Source organism: Leptonychotes weddellii, chromosome 6 (genome assembly GCF_054177405.1).
Source record: "Leptonychotes weddellii isolate Sample4059 chromosome 6, ASM5417740v2, whole genome shotgun sequence".
In the NCBI taxonomy this organism is placed as follows: Eukaryota; Metazoa; Chordata; class Mammalia; order Carnivora; family Phocidae; genus Leptonychotes; species Leptonychotes weddellii.
The window spans coordinates 45491219-45510841 of record NC_138374.1 but is presented as its reverse complement, the minus strand read 5'-3'; the positions used below and the strand labels follow the sequence as shown (position 1 = coordinate 45510841).

At 38.5% G+C, this 19623-nt stretch overlaps 1 protein-coding gene across 4 annotated transcripts in view; it reads left to right on the top strand.

The window, feature by feature from the left end:
* LRMDA (leucine rich melanocyte differentiation associated) overlaps positions 1 to 19623 on the top strand; it is a 973173-nt gene that overhangs the window by 822001 nt on the left and 131549 nt on the right. Inside the window, exon 7 of one of the 4 annotated variants that reach the window (XM_081824060.1) lies at positions 18113 to 18433. The exons of 2 other annotated variants lie outside the window; for them this stretch is intronic. In XM_081824060.1, coding sequence (XP_081680186.1) covers positions 18113 to 18207 — 95 coding nt within the window. In that variant the 3' untranslated portion in view covers positions 18208 to 18433. Of the gene's footprint in view, positions 1 to 18112; positions 18434 to 19623 lie in introns of those variants that run through there. One more of the 4 variants, XM_081824059.1, reaches the window with a different exon arrangement.

Here is a 19623-nt window from a genome sequence, read left to right as displayed (position 1 = left end):
TGGTTTGAGGCAGGAAAGCAAATCTGATTCTGATTAATTGCTCTGACATGGTACAAGTAGCCCTGCACATTGGCTTCTGAGTAGAAAGGAAATTTCCTTGCCAGTGACTCTCAAACTATTTTATATCCTTTAGGAATCTTTTTATGTCATTTTAAAATGTCATTTATTTGAGATTGGTTATCTTCATTTTTCTGTTTGTGCTAATTGAAAAAAGGGAAATATATTAAATTTTCAATTCTCTAATAAGAACCCAAAGTAGAATTGACAATTGTCCATATATATCAGTAAGATAATGTGTATAATCTACCTGCCAATTCTTTCAAAATTGACTCTGAGTAGTTGGAAAATGAAAGTTTTATTTTCATCATTGCACCCCTCACTCACCCTTTCTCAGTAACTGGTAAGGATTCTCTGTTCACCTCTCCTTTTTGGTGTTCCAAGCCATCATGATGTGTCCCATCCTTATCATCTACCCCTTCTCACAGGGAAGACCCATACTCTGCTTTCCCACCCTCACATCCATGTCACTGTGCTTAGGACAGAATATCCCCTTTCTCTCTTTGGATCCTGTCTTAACTCCTACCTGTACTTCATGGTCCCATGAAGACCCCCTCTACTTTCAAAACTTTGTCTGGACCATTTTCTAGCTATGTACTTTGATGTCCCACATGCCTTCCTACTCAGCTGTCCTCCTGTAGGGTTCTGTAACATTTCACATAATTTCTCCTCAGATTCATCATGAGATAGATTTCTTGCCTTGTTCTTCCCCTGTATCCCTAAGACCTAGACCTAGTGCAGGTCTAGGCAGATCATAATCGTTCAAGAAAGATGATCAATTGGTTTATATAAATGGTGCTGCATAAAAAATATGACGTGGGAGTAGGCAAATAATAGTATCTTTACGTATGGAAACATTGTCCATAATATTTAACGGGAGGTGAAAGCACAAGGCCTTGTTGAGGTGGAGAAGTAAGGGGAGGGCAGGAAAAATAATCATAACCCTGACTCCTGGGCTTAGGTTTTAGTTTGTAAAGTAGCTTTACTACTCCTGGGTTGGAACTCTAGACTGCGTAAAATACACACATACGCACATGCACATACACACAGGATGGGGGTTTGGCCTTGACATATATTTTAGTTGGATGCCAGTACTTTTTAGCAGCCTGGTCTAAAGTTGGGAAAATAGCCATTCAGTGTCTAGTTGAGTTATGAGTTGAGAACAAATTTCACAACAAACCTCAATGATTTTCCACCGACTACACCAACCCAAAGACAATTTCTAATCACTTGGTTGCCATCATATTGCAAAAAAAGCAGAACACAGACATGCTGTCTGTTTCACTTAAATTTATAAAAACCCGCTGAAAGGGGATGTAGAAAGTAAACGACCCATGGTAAAGCATTGTGAATGAAGAGAGAGGTGCTGTGGTTAGCTGGGTTTCTCAATCCCTCAGATTCTCAAAGCCAAGAGAAAATTTATCTTCTTCCACTGAGACATAAACTAAACTCTTTTGGTCATTAATCTGCAAAGTTGATGCCTGCCATGGTAATTCATCAAACATTTTTGTGGAATGAGTCTGGTGGGGCCTCTGGGGCATCCGCCTTTGAAATTCAAAGCACTGTTTTGTCCCCTGAGGAAGGAGTGACTTTCTCCCCTCATTGCACATCTGGAAGGGAAGTTTCTGCTTCTGCTCTTGCCTAGGCTGAGTCAGGACCTGAAAGAAGCAGCCATCTTTATGAATCATGGGCTTGTGCCACGAGACTCTGAATACTCTTCCCTGGGCTGTCCTGTACCAAGAAAGAAGAGAAATACAGCAGCAGAGGCACTGTTTATAAGGGCCTTTTTCCCTGTATTACAGTTCACCACAGGAAAAGGACAGTTACAGTTTGCAGTGATTTTTATAGGGGTGGGAGTCACCGCATTAACCATTGTGAAAAATGAGTAGAATCCTCAAGCTACAGCTCTCCATTGTCTATAGATAAATCAGGAAATGGTTCCGGAATCTTGAGGTCTGATCTGAATTTACAACCATGTCTCCAGGCTCAGAGACAAATATACACTCTGATGAGAATGGGCATTTCCTACAGAAAGCATGCCCCGTGAGTGCTGGGCTGTCTTTTGCCCCTCCAGTAATTGTGCCTCCTAATGCCTTGTCCTTAGCTGAGGACTTCGGAACTTCCAGTCCTCTTGTGAATGGGCCCTGCCCCCCAGCCCTCACCCCCAGCTCCTGTCCTTCTGTCCCCAGCTCTGCAACATACTTGAGACACAGTGGCCACCTTTCTGTTCCTTAAGCTATGACACCCATGTCTTTTCCACATAGGACTGTTCACCCTGACCAAGAAGTCTCCACTCTAAAATCTTTGTGAGATTGGCTTCTTCTTGTCATTGAAGTTTCAGCTCTACTGTCAACTCCTCAGAGAGGTTTTCTGAGACCCTCAGTTTAAAGAAGCTTAACTTACCCACCCACCAGCCACTTTCCATCAGTGCTGTGTGTCACTTTCTTTGTAACACTTGATGTCTGATTTAATTTTTCTCTTTCCTTTCCTTTTTCTTTTCCTTTCTCCTTCTTTCATTCAATGCTCCCCCCACCATTTTTCCCTCCCTCACTTCTTCTTTTTCTTGCCACCCTACCTCTACCTCTGCTAAATTGTTAATTCCAAAAGAGCAAGGTTCTCAGCCATCCTCTTGACTATGATATAGCTATGGTACATGTTCAATCATTCTTATGGAATTAAATGTACTTTGTACTTTGTACTGACAAACAAATGTACTTTGTTTCTTTGTACTTCAGGTGTTTGGCTGAGGATAGCATGACATTTACAGTAAAATTTTTGTTACTTTTCGTATTTTAAAAACATGCTTGGATTCATGTATTTAGGTATAATTTACTCTTACACATTTATCTATTGATCAACTTATTCATTCATTTCTTCAACTGATGTTTAAGTATCTTCTGCATGAGATATCTTAGCAAGATATTACAGATGTCAGAGAAGCTTTAGCCATCCAAATGATACCATTAAATGAAGAGGAACATGTTTGAAAATAGATTTTCATATTTTACGTCAAGCATTCTATCCAGACCAGTCTAACTTCTAATTTTCTTTTACTAACCAAAGTTATTTCGTACTACTCCAACCATGTATCCTCCAGTAAAGTTTTCTTCAGGTTCCCACAGTGTGACTTATCTTCCCTTATATTGTTACTTTGTTTTAGAACTCTCTTCCCTCTGCTGTTTCCTTCTGCACATTCTGTGCATCCTTTGAGGCCAGTTCAGGGCTTTCCTCCCCATTAAGGGCTCCATAATCCCTTGGCTCTGATTGCTTCCTTGAGCTCCTCCATTTAGCTTATAGATTCTAGACCCTCTAAGTCTGGGAGTTTTCTACTGATGGATTTTGTTTGGATTTATATTTGTTTCATATATGTAAATTTTGAAAACCCAGTTGGATTCTAACTTCTTTGAGAAAATGAACATATTTCATAATCTTTCAGATCTCTGCCACTATCATAGGTAGTGTGGGGAACATAGTAGCAGTCAATAAATTCTTACTGATTGATTGGTGTTGAAATTGGGTTGTCATTTCCAGACGGGGTGCTGAATAAGAGCAGATCTGGTAAAAGACTCTTCAACATTCAGCCTCCCTGTAGATCAAGTACAGGCAAAGTTTACAGTGAAAGGTGGTGAAAGGCAAAATTCCAATAACAAGAGTATTATTAATCTACTTAAGCCATTAAGTGTTGTCCAGTATTAGATTGGACCGGAAATCCTGGTTTTCAACTCTTTCCTATTTGAATGCCCAAGAGGCTGTCAGCGAGTAAGAGGAAATGCGGAATTGGCTTTCAGTTGCCTGAGGAGAGGAGCTTAAATTTCTAGATTTATGGCTCTGCTTTACCTGAAACTTTTATTTTGCTTTTACTTTTATGTAGCAATCGGGTGTACTGTATTTCAGTTGGTACTTCTTAAACAGTCTAAGGGAACCCTAAAAATAAGTACCTACCAATTTATACAATAACGTCCATGGTGGTCTTTATTGAATGCCTCATGACACGAGTGTATTCTAGAAGTCCCCCAAAGGGATGATACTTTCAGAAGGGACCTTAGAATGAAGGAGGTAGAATTGTAGTGTGAATGGTCTGTCTGTAATCTCTGAACTCAAGTATTCTAGCTTTTCAGATTCTAGTAGTAGAGAGAGGCAGGAGGAGTGTAAAGTGGCAGCCTTGTGTCCTGAATCTACTTTACTAATATGCCATCTGGGAAGGTATATTGCTTCTTCTCTTTGGCCTAAATTTCCTGTATCTCAAATAAATGAATGGGTGGAACTAAATATCCTCAAAAACACCTACTACCTATAAATTGCTATGTATCAACTGCTATTGAGACAATAAAAATGAACTTAGATATCTAAAGATAACTTAAGCCAAGAAGAAATTTATCCTCACTGTCACTAAACATGTCCTACATTTCTAGGAAGGCCCCAGAGTCTTCTTCCCATTGAGTTTCCTAATATCATTCATATCCTATCTGACCTTCATTCCCTAATGTGAATACTCTCTCCTTTGACTCTTTATAGCACTCATATGCTTCTCTGTTCATTTGCCTTTTATTAAAATTGTCACTTAATGTAGATGCATTTTATTTTACTGAGTTGACTTTAAACTGTTATTGGGTGGGAACTATGCCTCATGATTCTTAATATCTCCAGAGTGCCTATAGTAAGTGCTCAATAAATATTTGCTGCTAATAATACACCTTAACTGATTCATCTTTCCTCTGGTGAATTTTACTCCAGCAATTATGCAACAAAATGACTTAAAACAAAGAAGGCAAAGAAAATCTAGAGTGACTTTGGAGACTTGATTAGAACTCTAAAATGGGAAAATTCTTCCAGTTAGCTCAGTAACATAAATATTATTTTGAATGATTTTATCAATTCACCATCTCTGATTATTATTAAAACAAATGTTTATGTTAATCTCCTCTACATTTAACAAGGTTAGGATCTCCTTAATGTTAGAGACAATATGTTACTCCTTTTTATGTCCTTAGCCTTAGCTAGGTTACAAAGTGAGTGCTCACTAAATATTTATTAAAACCATAAACAAATTATCTTTAACACCAAAGCTAGGAATTCTATTAAAACATTTAGACCCACTACCCCCAAACTTGAAAGTTGCTAATGCTGCTGACCATTTAAAGGTGATACTCACTAATGGGTCCATCTTCTATGCTGGGAGGATGGTTAGGCTAAATAAAATGTGATAACAGGGATCTATAAAGTTGATGTCTTTGCAATAGCTACCCTAGGAGTAGGGTATAGAAGATGGGATTAGGAGATAAAATATAATTTCTTTGCAGTTTTATTTGGCAGCTTTGATCTTGGTGGAATGACATGTTCTTAACACTTGAAAGATGATAGGATGGCTTAATTATTACAATCTCAGGCCATATTTGAGAATTGCGATAGACTAGGGCAGATGTTGTAATCTGTGAAAAATGTTAAAATAATATCAAACTTCCATAAAATAGATCATTGACAGATTTTATAACATTAAAAATGTTTAAATATTCTGTATCTATAACATTATAAGCAAAATTAAGACAAACTAAAAGATAATATATAAAAATATAAAGATTCAGTCTTCTACTGTAGGGAGAGCTTTTGAAGTTCTACCAAAAAAAAACACAGTAGAAAGAAAAATGGATTAAAGAGGTGACTAAGCAAAATTAGAAACGTAGGTGAACATAGAAAGTTCAAACTTATTAGAAAGGAAATATTTGTTAATAAAAGAGTTTGGAGTTAAAAAATAGTATTACTTATTGAATGTAAGAATATAATGGCACTCTTTTTCTTCCTTCTAGAATTAACTTATTCTGATATTTCTGGGAGGCAATGCCATTTTTATTATCAATATGAAAATATGGTAGTTAGCCTTTGGTTCAATGATTCTATTTTTAGGAATCTATTCAGAGGATACAATCAAAGGTACAGCCACAGATTTATATAAAAAGTTAAAAGTAATTTTTAAGATATTATTGTTTAGAGTAGTTTTAGGTTCACAACAAAATTTAGAGGAAGGTACAAAGACTTTCTGTATATCTCATGCCCTCATAGCCTCCCCCTATTATCAGCATCCTCTACCTGAATGGTATATTTGTTATAATTGATGAACCTATATTGACACATCATTATCACTCAAAGTCCATAGTTTACATTACTGTTGAGTTTTGGTTTTATACATTTTTTGGGTTTGGACATATGTATAATGACATGTATCCATCATTATAGTATCAGAGTATTTTCACTGCTCTAAAAATCCTCTGTGCTCTGCCTATTCACCCTTCCCTCTACGCCTGGCAATCACTAATCTTTTACTATCTCCATAGTTTTGCCTTTCCCAGATGTCATATAGAATCATATAGTATTTGCCTTCTCACATTGGCTTCTTTCTCTTAGTAACATGCATTAAAGTTTCCTTCATGTCTGTTCATGGCTTGATAGCTCATTCCTTTTTAGCATTGAATAATATTTCATTGTCTGAATATACCAGAGTTTATACATTTACCTACTGAAGGATGCTTCTATCCTGTTCCATTGTTCTATTTGTCTATTCTTTGACCAGTACCACACTGTCTTACTGTAGTTTTGTAATAAGTCTCAAAGTCAGATAGTGTCTGTCCTCTAACTTTGTTGTTTTCTTTCTATATTGTGTTGGCTACTCTGAGTCTTTTGCCTTGCCATTGAAACTTTAGAATCATTTTGTCAATATCCACAAAATAACTCGCAGGGATTTTGATTGGCTTTGCGTTGAATCTATAGATCAGTTTGGGAAGAACTGGCATCTTGACAATGTTGAGTATTCCTATCCATGAACATGGAATATCTCTCCACTTCCTTAGTTTTCCTTTAATTTAGTTCATTGGAGTTTTGTAGTTTTCCTTATATAGATCTTTTGCATATTTTGTAAAATTTATACCAAAGTATTTCATTTAGGGTGTTAATATAAATGGCATTGTGTTTATAATTTTGAATTCCATTTGTTCAGTTTTGATATATAAAAGGGAAATTGACTTGTTTATTAACCTTGTATCCTAGAACCTTGCTATAATTGCTTAATAGTTCCAGGAGGAGGATGGGTTAGCCTGGTGATGGGTATTAAAGAGGGCACGTTCTGCATGGAGCACTGGCTGTTATGCACAAACAATGAATCATGGAACACTACATCAAAAACTAATGATGTATGGTGATTAACATAACAATAAAAAAATTTTAAAAAAAATAGTTCCTGGGTGCCTGGGTGGCTCAGTTGGTTAAGCAACTGCCTTCGGCTCAGGTCATGATCCCAGAGTCCTGGGATCGAGTCCCACATCGGGCTCCCGGCTCAGCGGGGAGCCTGCTTCTCCCTCTGACCCTCTCCTCTCTCATGCTGTTTCTCTCTCGCTCACTCTCCAATAAATAAATAAATAAAATCTTTAAAAAAAAAAATAGTTCCAGGAGGGCTTTTTTGTTTATTCTTTCAGATTTTCTACATAGATTGTCATAGTATCTATAAACAAGGACAGTTTTATATCCTTCTAATCTGTATACCTTTTATTACCTTTTCTTGCCTTATTGCATTAGTAAGGACTTCCAGTATAATGTTCAAAAGGAGTGGTGAGGGAGGACATTATTGTCTTGTACTTGGTCTTAGTGGGAAAGTGTTTCTCACTATTAAATATGATATTAAGTAATTCTTCATAGCACTGTTTATATTAAGGGAAATGGAAAACACTAAATATCTAACAATAGATGGAAGTGTGGTGTATTCAGATGATAGACTATTATTTAATCAATGAAAATAAGTTTCTAAAGAATAACATGAAATTATGCCTATAATATTATAGGTGGAAAAAAGTAGAAAAGATGCATAGAACATCTCAATTTAATAAACATACTGAAGACTTTGGGGAAATTCACAAAATATCAATGATGCTTTTCACTGTGTATAAGGCAGAGCATGAGTGACTTTTATGGCTGGGCCAAACATTGTTCTGTCATCTTGTTTGTGTAACTATTAGGCTGACTCTATATCAGAGCACTGGAGATCTAGTTGATTTGAAAGAGTTTATTAGTTCTTTGGACAAAAAATTTAGTATATATATCTGGTACTATGCTAGATAGTGAAACATGAAGCTTAGAATCTAATGAGGGCTATAGGTAGGTCAATAGACATTTATGGTATAAATATTATTGTATTAAGTGCTATGATAATTTAATGATGAGAATAATGGTGATGATAAAGATGAAGATAGAAACTTTCTATTCTGCCATAACAAATTACACTAAAACTTGAGTGACTAAAATAACCATTTTATTACGCTCATGGATTCTGTGGTGTAGAGATCCAGACAGGATAAGGGGCTGGCTTTTCTCTGCCCCACAATATCTGTAGCCTCAGCCTGGAAGGCTTGAATGTTGAGGATGAACTGACTAGAATTATCTTAAGGCTCATGCTTATACACTAATATATCTGGGCCTGGGCTGGGAGAATTGTATTTCTGACTGAAAGGCCTTCAGACTTCCTGTGCTTGGTTTCTTCACGGTATCACAGTTCCAGGATAGTTGGACTTACATGGTACTCAGGGCTTCAAGCCCAAGTTGACTGTCATTCCAGTCAGCAAAGCAGAAGCTTAATTGGAAGTGTTTCTGATGTAACCTTGGAAATTAGGCACATTCTTTTGATTATAGGTGAGTCACATGCCTACTCAGATTCAAGGGGAGGGAACATAGACCCTCCAGCTTGGTGGGAGGAGTGTTAAGGTCACATTGCTGAAAATCAAAGTGGTTGGAGATATTGTTTGAGACTACACTCTGTGGTAGACACTGTTCAGCCTGCTGTCCATTGATTAACTCATTTAATCCCCATGACAATCCATGAGGTGGAACATATTATTATCCTCATTTTTAAAGAAGAAACTACAGTCAGAGAAATAAGTAACTTGCCTAAGGTTACATAGTAGTGGAAAATTGGGCTTCAAACTTAGGCAGTCTGGCTTCAGAGTCCATCAGTTAAGGTAGTCAGGTTGCTATGGGAATATGCAGGATATCTACCTAACTCTTACTTGGGGTAGGAAAGAAGGAACAGGTCCAGAAAAACTTCCTGGGTGAAGTGATATCTAAACTGCATTTTGAAGAATTAATAGAAAGAAATTACACAATTCAATACACACACACACACACACATCCAATTAAAAATGGGCAGAAGACATGAAGAGACATTTCTCCAAAGAAGACCTACAGTTGGCCAGCAGACACATGAAGAGATGCTCCACATCACTCATCATCAGGAAAGTGCAAGTGAAAACTACAATGAGATATCACCTCACACCTGTCAGAATGGCTAAAATCAAAAACACAAGAAACAACATGTGTTGTCAAGGATGTGGAGAAAAAAGAGCTCTTGTGCACTATTGGTGAGAAGGCAAACTGGTGCAGCTACCGTGAAAAACAGTATGGAGTTCCCTCAGAAAGTTAAAAATAGAGCTACCCTATGAAATGGCAGTCACACTACTGGGTATTTACCCCCAAAATACAAAAACACTAATTCAAAGAGATACACACACCCCTATGGTTATTGCAGCATTGTATACAATAGCCAAATTATAGAAGCAACCCAAGTGTCCATCAATAGATGAACAGATAAAGAAGATGTGGTGTGTGTATACACACACACACACATGCACACACACACACTGGAATATTATTCATCCATAAAAAGGAATGGAATCTTGCCATTTGTGACAACATAGATGGAGCTAGAGAGTATTATGATAAGCAAAATAAATCAGTCACAGGAAGATAAATACCAAGTGATTTCACTCATATGTGGAATTTAAGAAATGAAAGGAAAAAAAAGAGAGACAAACCAAGAAACAGATTCTTAATGATAGAGAACAAACTGATGGTTACCAGAGAGGAGGTGGGGGGTCGGTGAAATAAGTGATGGGGATTAAGGAGTGCACTTATGATGAACACTAAGTAATGTATAGAATTGTAGAGTACACCTGAAACTAATACAACCCTGTATATTAACTATACTGGAATTAAAATAAACAATAAAAACTCTAGCTTGAGACTTGAAGGATTAATAAAATGTACTTAGCTGGGGTGTGGGATGGATGGCTGGGATAGGAAGAGCAAATAGCATGTTATGAAATCCCCAGGCAAGGGAGCACAGCATATTCAGGCAACATTAAAGAGCTGCCCAGCACTGGAATTTAGAGCTTAGATGGTAAATTTCAAGTGATGAAGTTGGAGAAATGGGGAGGGGTCAAATCATAAGGACCTGGGAAATCCAATAATGTGCTAAAGAGTTTGGTCACCATACTGAGGGATCTCTTAGTGATATGACTGAATTCACTCTTTTTTCCCCAGTAATTAGCTGTATATTTATTTTACATTTATGTTTTTTATCGTGGTAAAATATATAGAACATAAAATTTACCATTTTAATCACTTTTAAGTGTACAGTTCAGTGGCATTAAGTACATTCACATTGTTATATAACCATCACCACCATCCATTGCCAAAACTTTTCATCTCGCAAAACTGAAACTCTGAACCCATTAAGCAATAACTCTCCTTCCCCCTAGCCCTGGCAACCACCATTCTATTATCTGTCTTTATGAATTTGACCGTTCTAGGTACATCATATAAATAGAATCATACAATATTTTTCGCTTGTGACTTAGCATAGTATCTTTAAGGATCATCTATGTTATAGCCTGTGTCAGAACTTCCTTCCTTTTTAAGGTTGAATAATATTCTATTGTATGCATATACCACATTTTGTTTTTCCATTTATCCATTGTTGGATATACGGGTTTTTTCCACCTTTTGGCGATTGTGAATAATGATGCTATAAAGAGTGCCTGGGGGGCTCAGTTGGTTAAGCAACTGCCTTCGGCTTGGGTCATGATCCCAGGGTCTTGGGATTGAGCCCCACATTGGGCTCCCTACTCCGCAGGCAGCCTGCTTCTCCCTCTCCCTCTGTCCTGCCGCTCCCCCTGCTTATGCTCTCTCTCTCTCTCTCTGTGTCAAATAAATAAATAAAATCTTTTAAAAAAATAATGCTGCTATGAACATGGTTGTAAAATATCTCTTTGAGATCCTGGGTTTTTTGTATGTATGTTTGTTTATTATTTTTTAGGGTTTTTTAAAATATTTATTTGACAGAGAGAGACACACAGTGACAGAGGGAACACAAGCAGGGGGTAGTGGGAGAGGGAGAAACAGGCTTCCCACAGAGCAGGGAGCCCGATGCGGGGCTCAATCCCAGGACCCCAGGATCATGACCTGAGCCGAAGGCAGACGCTTGACAACTGAGCCACTCAGGCGCCCCATTTTTTTAGTTTTTAAGTAGGCTCCATGCCCAGCGTGGAGCCCAGCACAGCTTGAACTCAAGATCCTGGGATCAAGACCTGAGCTGAGATCAAGAATCAGACGCTTAACTGACTGAACCACCCAGGTGCCCCTGAGACCCTGTTTTTAATTCTTTTATAAATATACTTGGAATTTAAATTACTGGATCATATGGTAATTTTATTTTTAATTTTTTTAGGAACTACCATACTGTTTTCCAAAGCAGTTGCACAATTTTACAATCTGACCAGTAGTGTACAAGTTTTCCAGTTTTTTTTTCATTTTCCCAATGCTTGTTATTTTATTTTTGCTATATTTTTAAATAATATATATCCAAAAGGTTGTGAAGTGGTATCTCACTATGGTTTTGATTTGCATTTTCCTAATTATTAGTAATATTGAGCATCTTTGCATATGTTTATTGGTCACTTATCTATCTTCTTTGGAGTAATATCTATCAATTAAACCTTTAGAATGAGTCCTCTGGGAGTAAGTAGAAGGATGGGAGTAGAGCAAGAATGGAGGCAGGGAGATGAGGTAGGAAGTTGTACGAATCCAGTCAAGATGATAAGGCATCAATAATGCAACCAATGTACTGGTATGAGGGTGGTGGTGATGGTGAGAACCAGAAAATAGAATTGAAAGGATTTAGTGACTGTCTGGATTGCAGATGAAATAGAACAAAAAGATAAGGATTCTCCAGGTTGAATGAATGATGGCACCAAGGCTGGTATTCAGCCAGAATGTACTCTTACAGTCACCCTGGTTTTTAAAATATTGACATACTTTTATGACAGCTCTCTCAAGATCCCAGAGTGCCCCTTCATTGCTCCTCCCAACATTGCTCTGACTTTCCCCTGGAACTTCCATACTGCCAGTCTGCCTCACAATTCCCTAATTAAGAGTTAATGCTGAGAACAGTTGGGGAAGGGTAGCGCTCTAGGACCCTGCTCCAGCTCAGTGGCCAGTGTCCATTCTGATTGGTCAGGCCCCCTGATTAAGTCTTTTGCATGTTACCCCTGAATAGCAGTGCCATTCACTGACATGTGTACCAATGTGGAAAAGATTTTCAGGGGATGTGGGAGGGCTCATCACCAGAGGTGATGAGTTCCATTTTAGAGCCTGTTTGTTTATTCAAGCGGAGATAGTATCCTTGGCTCTAGAAAAAGAGATTTAGGAATTTTCAAACTTATGTTGGTCATAGAATCCAAGAAGTTACAATCCAAAGGAAACACTCTCTCTCTGTAGTGACTCCATTCTTCGATAAAGTTATCCACAGTTTGGCAACTATGAAGAGGAACAAAACCCCTAATCAATACTCTGTAAAGGTCATCTGTGCTGGAGATGTATTTTGGCAGAATGTCATAACATTCCTAGAAATTTAGGAAACCAGGGATCTGGGAGGAAGCATTCTTATTTTTCTACAGCAACTTAAAGATTATTCCAGAGAAGGTGGTTTGTTCATTTGCTTCTGGAGGGCCATTAGCTGCAAATGAAGAGACTGGGGTTCACTATGATCATCTGGCACTCTCTCCATGATGAGCAGCCTACAGTTGTATGGAAGCTGATGAGACTTTATTTATTTATTTTTTTTTTAAAGATTTTATTTATTTATTTGAGAGAGAGAGAGACAGCACATGAGGGGGGGAGGGTCAGAGGGAGAAGCAGACTCCCTGCCGAGCAGGGAGCCCGATGCGGGACTCGATCCCGGGACTCCAGGATCATGACCTGAGCCGAAGGCAGTCGCTTAACCAACTGAGCCACCCAGGCGCCCCGAGACTTTATTTTTTTTATATATATATATTTTTTTAATTTTTATTTATTTATTTATTTTTTTTTTTGTGGGAGACCAGAATGGATGTCATTGTTGCTGCCTGCAGGATAAGTAAGGATATCCGACTATGTATTTTATTGGCAATCCTGATAGCATTTTCTCCATTGGTGGTTTATGTGTAATAGAGACCAAACTGCAATTTTCTGACCTGCCAAGATCCATTATGTCTGGTAAATATAGTTTATGCTTGACAGAATCCACACTTAGGGTGGAAAGCCATGCAAATTAAACTAAGGCTTAGGCTAATTTTTGGTAGTGAAAATTATTCTCCCTTGGTGACCTTATTCAGAATAGAATAAAACAACCAGAAAGCTATTCATGCAGTCCAGTCTTCTTTCTTTAAACAAAATAATAAAAGTCTTTGGATTGGCCCAGTTCGTGATTCTCATCACTCATGTCTTTTATGGAGCCCAATCATTTATGCTCATAAGTTTTTCATGTTAATAGATTGGAGGTCAGGTAATAAAATATTTTTTTTTTTTAGTCTACTTTGAGATCTATGCAAATCTTATCTCTGTGGATTTATAGAGACTCCACCACCACAGAGTCTTGGTACTTTGGCATAAATAATATTTTAACAATTCTTCTTTACTATCTGGGTTATTAAAATTTACTCTTAGCTCAGAATGGTGTTTCATTGTTCCCCGTCTGAGTAGTTGTATTTACAGAGCTAAAAAAGGAGTAAGGCCAAACTCTAGTAATATTGATAAGTTAGAAACAATCTCAACTGTTTAGTACATTTTACTGCCCTTTCTGGTGATGACTTATATTAATATATTTAGGTTATATAGCTTGGTTTTCAATATTATCTTGATAATCCCATCTTCATTTGCAGTGGAACAGAAAAGGTAGCATCAACTACCCCACTTTGTGGTAGGGGAATTGGAAGGCTTATTAGGTCAAGGTAACAGACTTATCCCAGATGATAGCTCTCAAGTTTTGTGAAATAGAAACTCACACAAGCCATATCCTCCTTGAAGTTGCCATTTATAGCCTAACAGCCAGAATTAATACGGTGTTACTAAATATAATGCAACAGCAAGAAAGTAATCATTGTATTTTAATCTGAAAAGGCATTCTCAGAAACAGAACTTTGAGAAATAGCATTTATAGATGTAGACACCAGAAGAGGAAGTTGTAGGCCATTGGGAGGTTCCAATCCATTTTCTGAGAACCTTTGCTTTTTGAGCACAGAAAAAAGTCAGGTGAATTGACCAGAAGAACCCAGATATCTTATATCACTCTCATCTTTTCACAAATAGCAAGATTCTCCAGTTTTTCACTGGCAATTATACTTTGTCAACTAGTAAAACAAATTCTTCAAAGATGAAAATTGATCTTGTGAAGATTTTTCATAGGCATCATATTGGAGAAGAATGTATTCCCTGCCTGAGAATTAAGAATCTTTCATAAATTTCTTCCCTTTGAGGTTAGACCACGGTCAGTTATAGCTCCTTAGATGAAAATCTTGTACTATTTTTCAGAGTTAGCTCACCCAGCTTTGTGGTGCAGAGCCGATTCCATGAAAGAAGCTGGCCTTTGGACCAAGCATGGATTGGGAGGTGGGGAAGGCATGTGTGACTATTCACAACAAACTAAAAGGAGGCTCACTACTACCATGACTGCTACAACTCCTCTACTACTGTTATGATTAATTTTAGAAAGGGAAGTTATCACTGCCAACCTTAATTTGCTTTATTTTTATATTTTAGTAACTGGTTGAGTGAGAGTATGCCCAGACATGCATTAATCACTGAAAAGGCATAAAGACCTAATCTCCCCAAGAGATTTTTCCCATTGTCATTTCCCAAGACATGTTGCTCATTACCCACATAGCATACAAAATAAAATCAAACAATGAAAGAGATGTGATTCATTTCTTTTATGCCTTCTTTTGGGCTTAATTCCCAGAACTGGAGCAAACTTAAGAAGAGAGGTGGGCTTTTGAGTTCCAGACATGTTTCTTCTGAACCTTCCACTTAAAGCTAGCCCATCCTCCTGACCTTGAAAAGGTGAAAAGACCCCCATCACTGAGATTAAATAAGGCACTGCAGAGAAATAACTACAGGAGGAGCAAGTAAGTGCAATCTCCCCTGGTGTGAAGTGCGACCAACCTGAATGAATCAAACCATATTTCTAGTTCATGATCAGATCAAATTTATAGAGCTCCTGCTCAATTATGCCACCCCACTGTATCCTTGGCTGGCTCTCATAACTGCCTCATTATTGCTGCTTTTTTATATAATATGCATCTTTGGATTCACAGCCCGACTATCTCGGCTGGAACTTCCCCTGTAGTTTTTTTTTTTTTTTTTTTTAGAAGACAAATGTAGTCATTTCCCCTCTGCCTATTCAACATGGGTGATCAGGATAGGAATGAAATACAGACTTGGCTCATCAGAGGGCAGCTTTGGCTTCTCTTATATGCCACGAATGTCATCACCTCATAACACAGACAATAGTCGCTGATGAGTACATTTGAATTTATTCCCCAAAGTGGAAAGTGTATTGCCTCCATACCATGTGAATTAAGGCCATTTATGGTTTTTTGTTTATATGTTCTTTTGCTTTCCTTTTCTCTGGTGTGTGTTCAGATCAGATTCCATTATTATTTTCCCTTAATGTAAGACTTACCTTAGATTATTCTAGCTAGATTGTCAAATTCTTTGAAAACTCTTTGTAGCTCTAAGTCCAGTATGGTGCCTGGCAGTTGATAATTATACATGAATGAGTGAGTATTTTCCAACACTTAGAGGCAATCAGAAAATAATAATATTCCTAAAACAGTCTGAAAACATGATTTTTAAAAGAATTGGTGGAAATAATATATAAACCACATAAGTATAAGAGCATCATACAAGAGTAGCACCAACAGGATTTTATTTATTTAATTTTTTTTGGGGGGGGGGGAGGCTGCTTGATACAAAAAAAAATACCTTGTAAAAGAGAAGATTCAAACCCAATTGGTAGATTGGGGTTGATGAGTCAGTTGAAAATTTTAGTATCCTATCATGTGCTGTACTTTTGCCCCTGGAACTCGAGCATTTCTGATTGAAGACAATGGCTGGAAGTGGCAAGTTTGAAGGGCTTGAGAAAGAGGGCAATCCTATACTCCTTGTGACTTGACTAACACACACTCCTATAAGTAATCTTTTTTCCAAATGAATTGATTGTTAGGCTCTTGGTGGGAAACCACTGGACAGTAATATAGCTGTATGTATACAACACACTAGCATTGCTAAATACATGGTTTTTGAATATGTTTTACTCAGTCTTTTCAGGCAAATGTAATTCCAACTTATCTTGCTTTAAATATTAGACAAGGAAAAAGAGATGGCCTAGGTTTCCTCTCCCAGATGATTAAAACAAGACCAGAAATACTGCAGGGTGGAGAAAGGGTGGGGGCGGAGCAGAAGTAGGGACATCATTATTCTTTGTCTCTTCTTTTCCCTGGGGGAAATATTGGCACCCAAATATTCCAACAGTAGGAAGACATTTGGAAAGTGGCCTAGTCGAAGGATCTGGAGTGATCAGGAGCTATAAATCAGATATGAGAGGGAGAGACCATATGGTGGGGGAAGAAAGTGGCGATGCAGTTCTTTCAGCTGTAGCTGTTCAAATTCGTTCTCTTATCCCATAGAGTAAGGAGCCCCATCCTGCCCCCTTTTCTACTCCCCTCACTGAACCTTCCAGAATGTCAGCTGAAATACCTTATTCTTTTCTAAACACTCTGAACCAGCAAGATGTCAGTGACCTGGAGGGGATACAGGTGAAAGCTAGAAAAATTATAAAAAAGCTGGGGATGCCGGTGATCCAGTGGGGGTTTCCTCTCTGCACCTCTAGAACTGACTTATGAGAAGAGAGTCAAATAGCTAGATATGTGTTGTTTGGCCCAGGGCAGACAAGGCGGTATGGGCTAACTTGTCTCCAGTTGAGTTGCCAACAGCCAATAAATTATTGTGTCTTTTCCCCTCCAAATGGACTGTCAGTATATATTTTTTAAAAGGTTATTGAAAATAGTTACCTCAAATTGATTTGCCCTCATTTTCCAGATTGTCTGAGTAATTGCAGACTCTCGCTGCTGCAGGCCCCATGAACTTTAAAGCATCTTGCCCTGCTCCACACAACTCTGCTTCACCCAGGGAGATTGTCTCTGGAGACAGAGATGGGCCTCGCCCTTTTCCCTACTTTGTCTTGAGATCTAGAGAGTGAGATTGAGAACTTTTTCACTGGAAACATGTCACCTTCCATGCCTATTTCTGACTCCCCTTTTGGGTACATGAGCAAAACCAGTGTATTCAACCATGTGTCAGGAGGCAGATGGGAAATGTGTCTTTCCTATTACTCACCAGAAAGGGACCCTGGCAGCCGTGGAGGGAATTGGTCAGGCTGTTACAGTGAACCAGACCAGAGTGGAGGAGACTGTGCTTTGCTCAGTTGTCACATGGTCCCAGGCAGCTCCCCAAGAGACCTTGAGCCAACAAGGCCCTGTTTTTATTGGCCACCCCTCTGTTAGGCTGAGATCCTTCATGCTGAGCTTCAGAGCTAGTGAGGGTTGTGGAGCTGTGTGTCAGGATAGGGAAGGGGGGACAGGGGCCTAACATTCGGAGGCTTTAGTACCTCGCCCTTGACACTCTGTATCCATGTTTAATTAATTTCCTAACTTTGTAGGGGGGAAAGATGAAATAAATAAGGCCAACTGACCACTCCATAATTTGTGTCTGAAGTTTGGCTGGACATAAAATCTACCTTCCCAAGCCACACAACATAATTTATTTTACGATTCCCTCTGGACATTAGGTCTAGGCTAACCTTGAATTTAGAGGCTGTGCCTTCACTTCCTGGTGCTGGTGGTCACAGTGTGTCCTTTCTTGGCAGTGGCCGTGAGCCCAGCAAAACAGACCTCTGAAGGGGAGTGGATTAATCATTCTGAAGGCATGCTTGCCCCAACAGTTCCCCCGCAGGATGTCTGAGAACCAGAGAGACAAGACTGTTGTAGCCTACAAGTGGCAGAAAGAGAGGTCTGAAGACAAAAAAGAAGAAAAGGGAAGGGGAAAAAAAAAACAAAACAAAAAGAATGAGGCTTGTAAATTGTACATGCTGGAGTTTTCACTAAACTGAAAAGTATTACAAAAAAATATATCACCACTTCTATAGTAGAAACTGTGATGAGTCCAACGTTTTTATTACAATCAGGTTTTCTCTAAATATATTATGCCCTGCAGGTCAAAATGATTTACTTCTCTATTTTGGGACATCTGAGTTCTATTCTACTGTTGCCAGTATGTTTTCAGCTGTGCCAAAACTGAGCAGGTCTGCGGTTCCTTTGTAACATCAAAACGGAGACATTTATCATTGAGATTTATCATGGGACAGCCTGCCAGATGGTTTGGGTATTTTAAAGGTGAACTGTTTGGGCCTTGATTAGCTCATGTGGACTTCTAGCTAAAGACAACTCTATCAGCTGCTCCGCAGAAAGACACTGGCTTCCCCTCCACCCGACCCCCTCCCTCTGTTCTTCTAGTAATGCAGAAAATATTAATGTAATGGCAGATGTGGCATAGATTGTCATTTCAGGAAGAAAACCAAGCCATAACCAATTCCACTGATTGCATTCTAATTATAATGTGACCTCCTGTTGCTTTGCATAGAGGCAGTATTCATTTCAGTACACCACTGTAAAACTTGCCGAGTCAACGACCCTCAAAGGGGCAATTGTAAGATTTAAGCTTGGATTTTTTTGCTCATACCAAGGACCTTTATTCTGCCAAGCCTCTGCTGATTGGGCCAGAAAGAATGTATTTGATTATATAGACTAAACTTATTGGGAACAGAGCCTTCATGCTTTGAAATGCTTTTCATTCAAATTACATTCAGACATTCAATCAGCATTGATTATGATATGGATTGGCAATGGGGAATGCCTTGGGTTTTTGGTCTGACTTGAAAGTTTGCTCAGCTCCACCCTAGATAACTGGAACTGGGAAGCCAGCTGAGTTTCCTTAACCTTAAACTTGAGTCTCCTGTAGGAGGAATGTTTCGCTGGGGAGGCCAGGGTTTTCTTATTCCCATCTGATTCAGTATTCCATGATCATTTCTTTACTTGAAGATTCTGGGTTGCCAGGGCTTCCAAATTGAATTAATCTCTAAGATCCATGGAATATGTGTATACATTTGTGTTTGTTTGAAATAAAGTAAGTTTTTCATTTTGCACTTGAAAAGCTAGGAGAATCCATCTTAGACTCAGATTCTAGGTCAAGAATTTGGTATCATGGATGGAATCAAGAACTGGGTGAAGACTGATGTTTATAGCAGCAATGTCCACAATAGCCAAACTATGGAAAGAGCCAAGAGGTCCATCAACAGATGAATGGATAAAGAAGATGTGG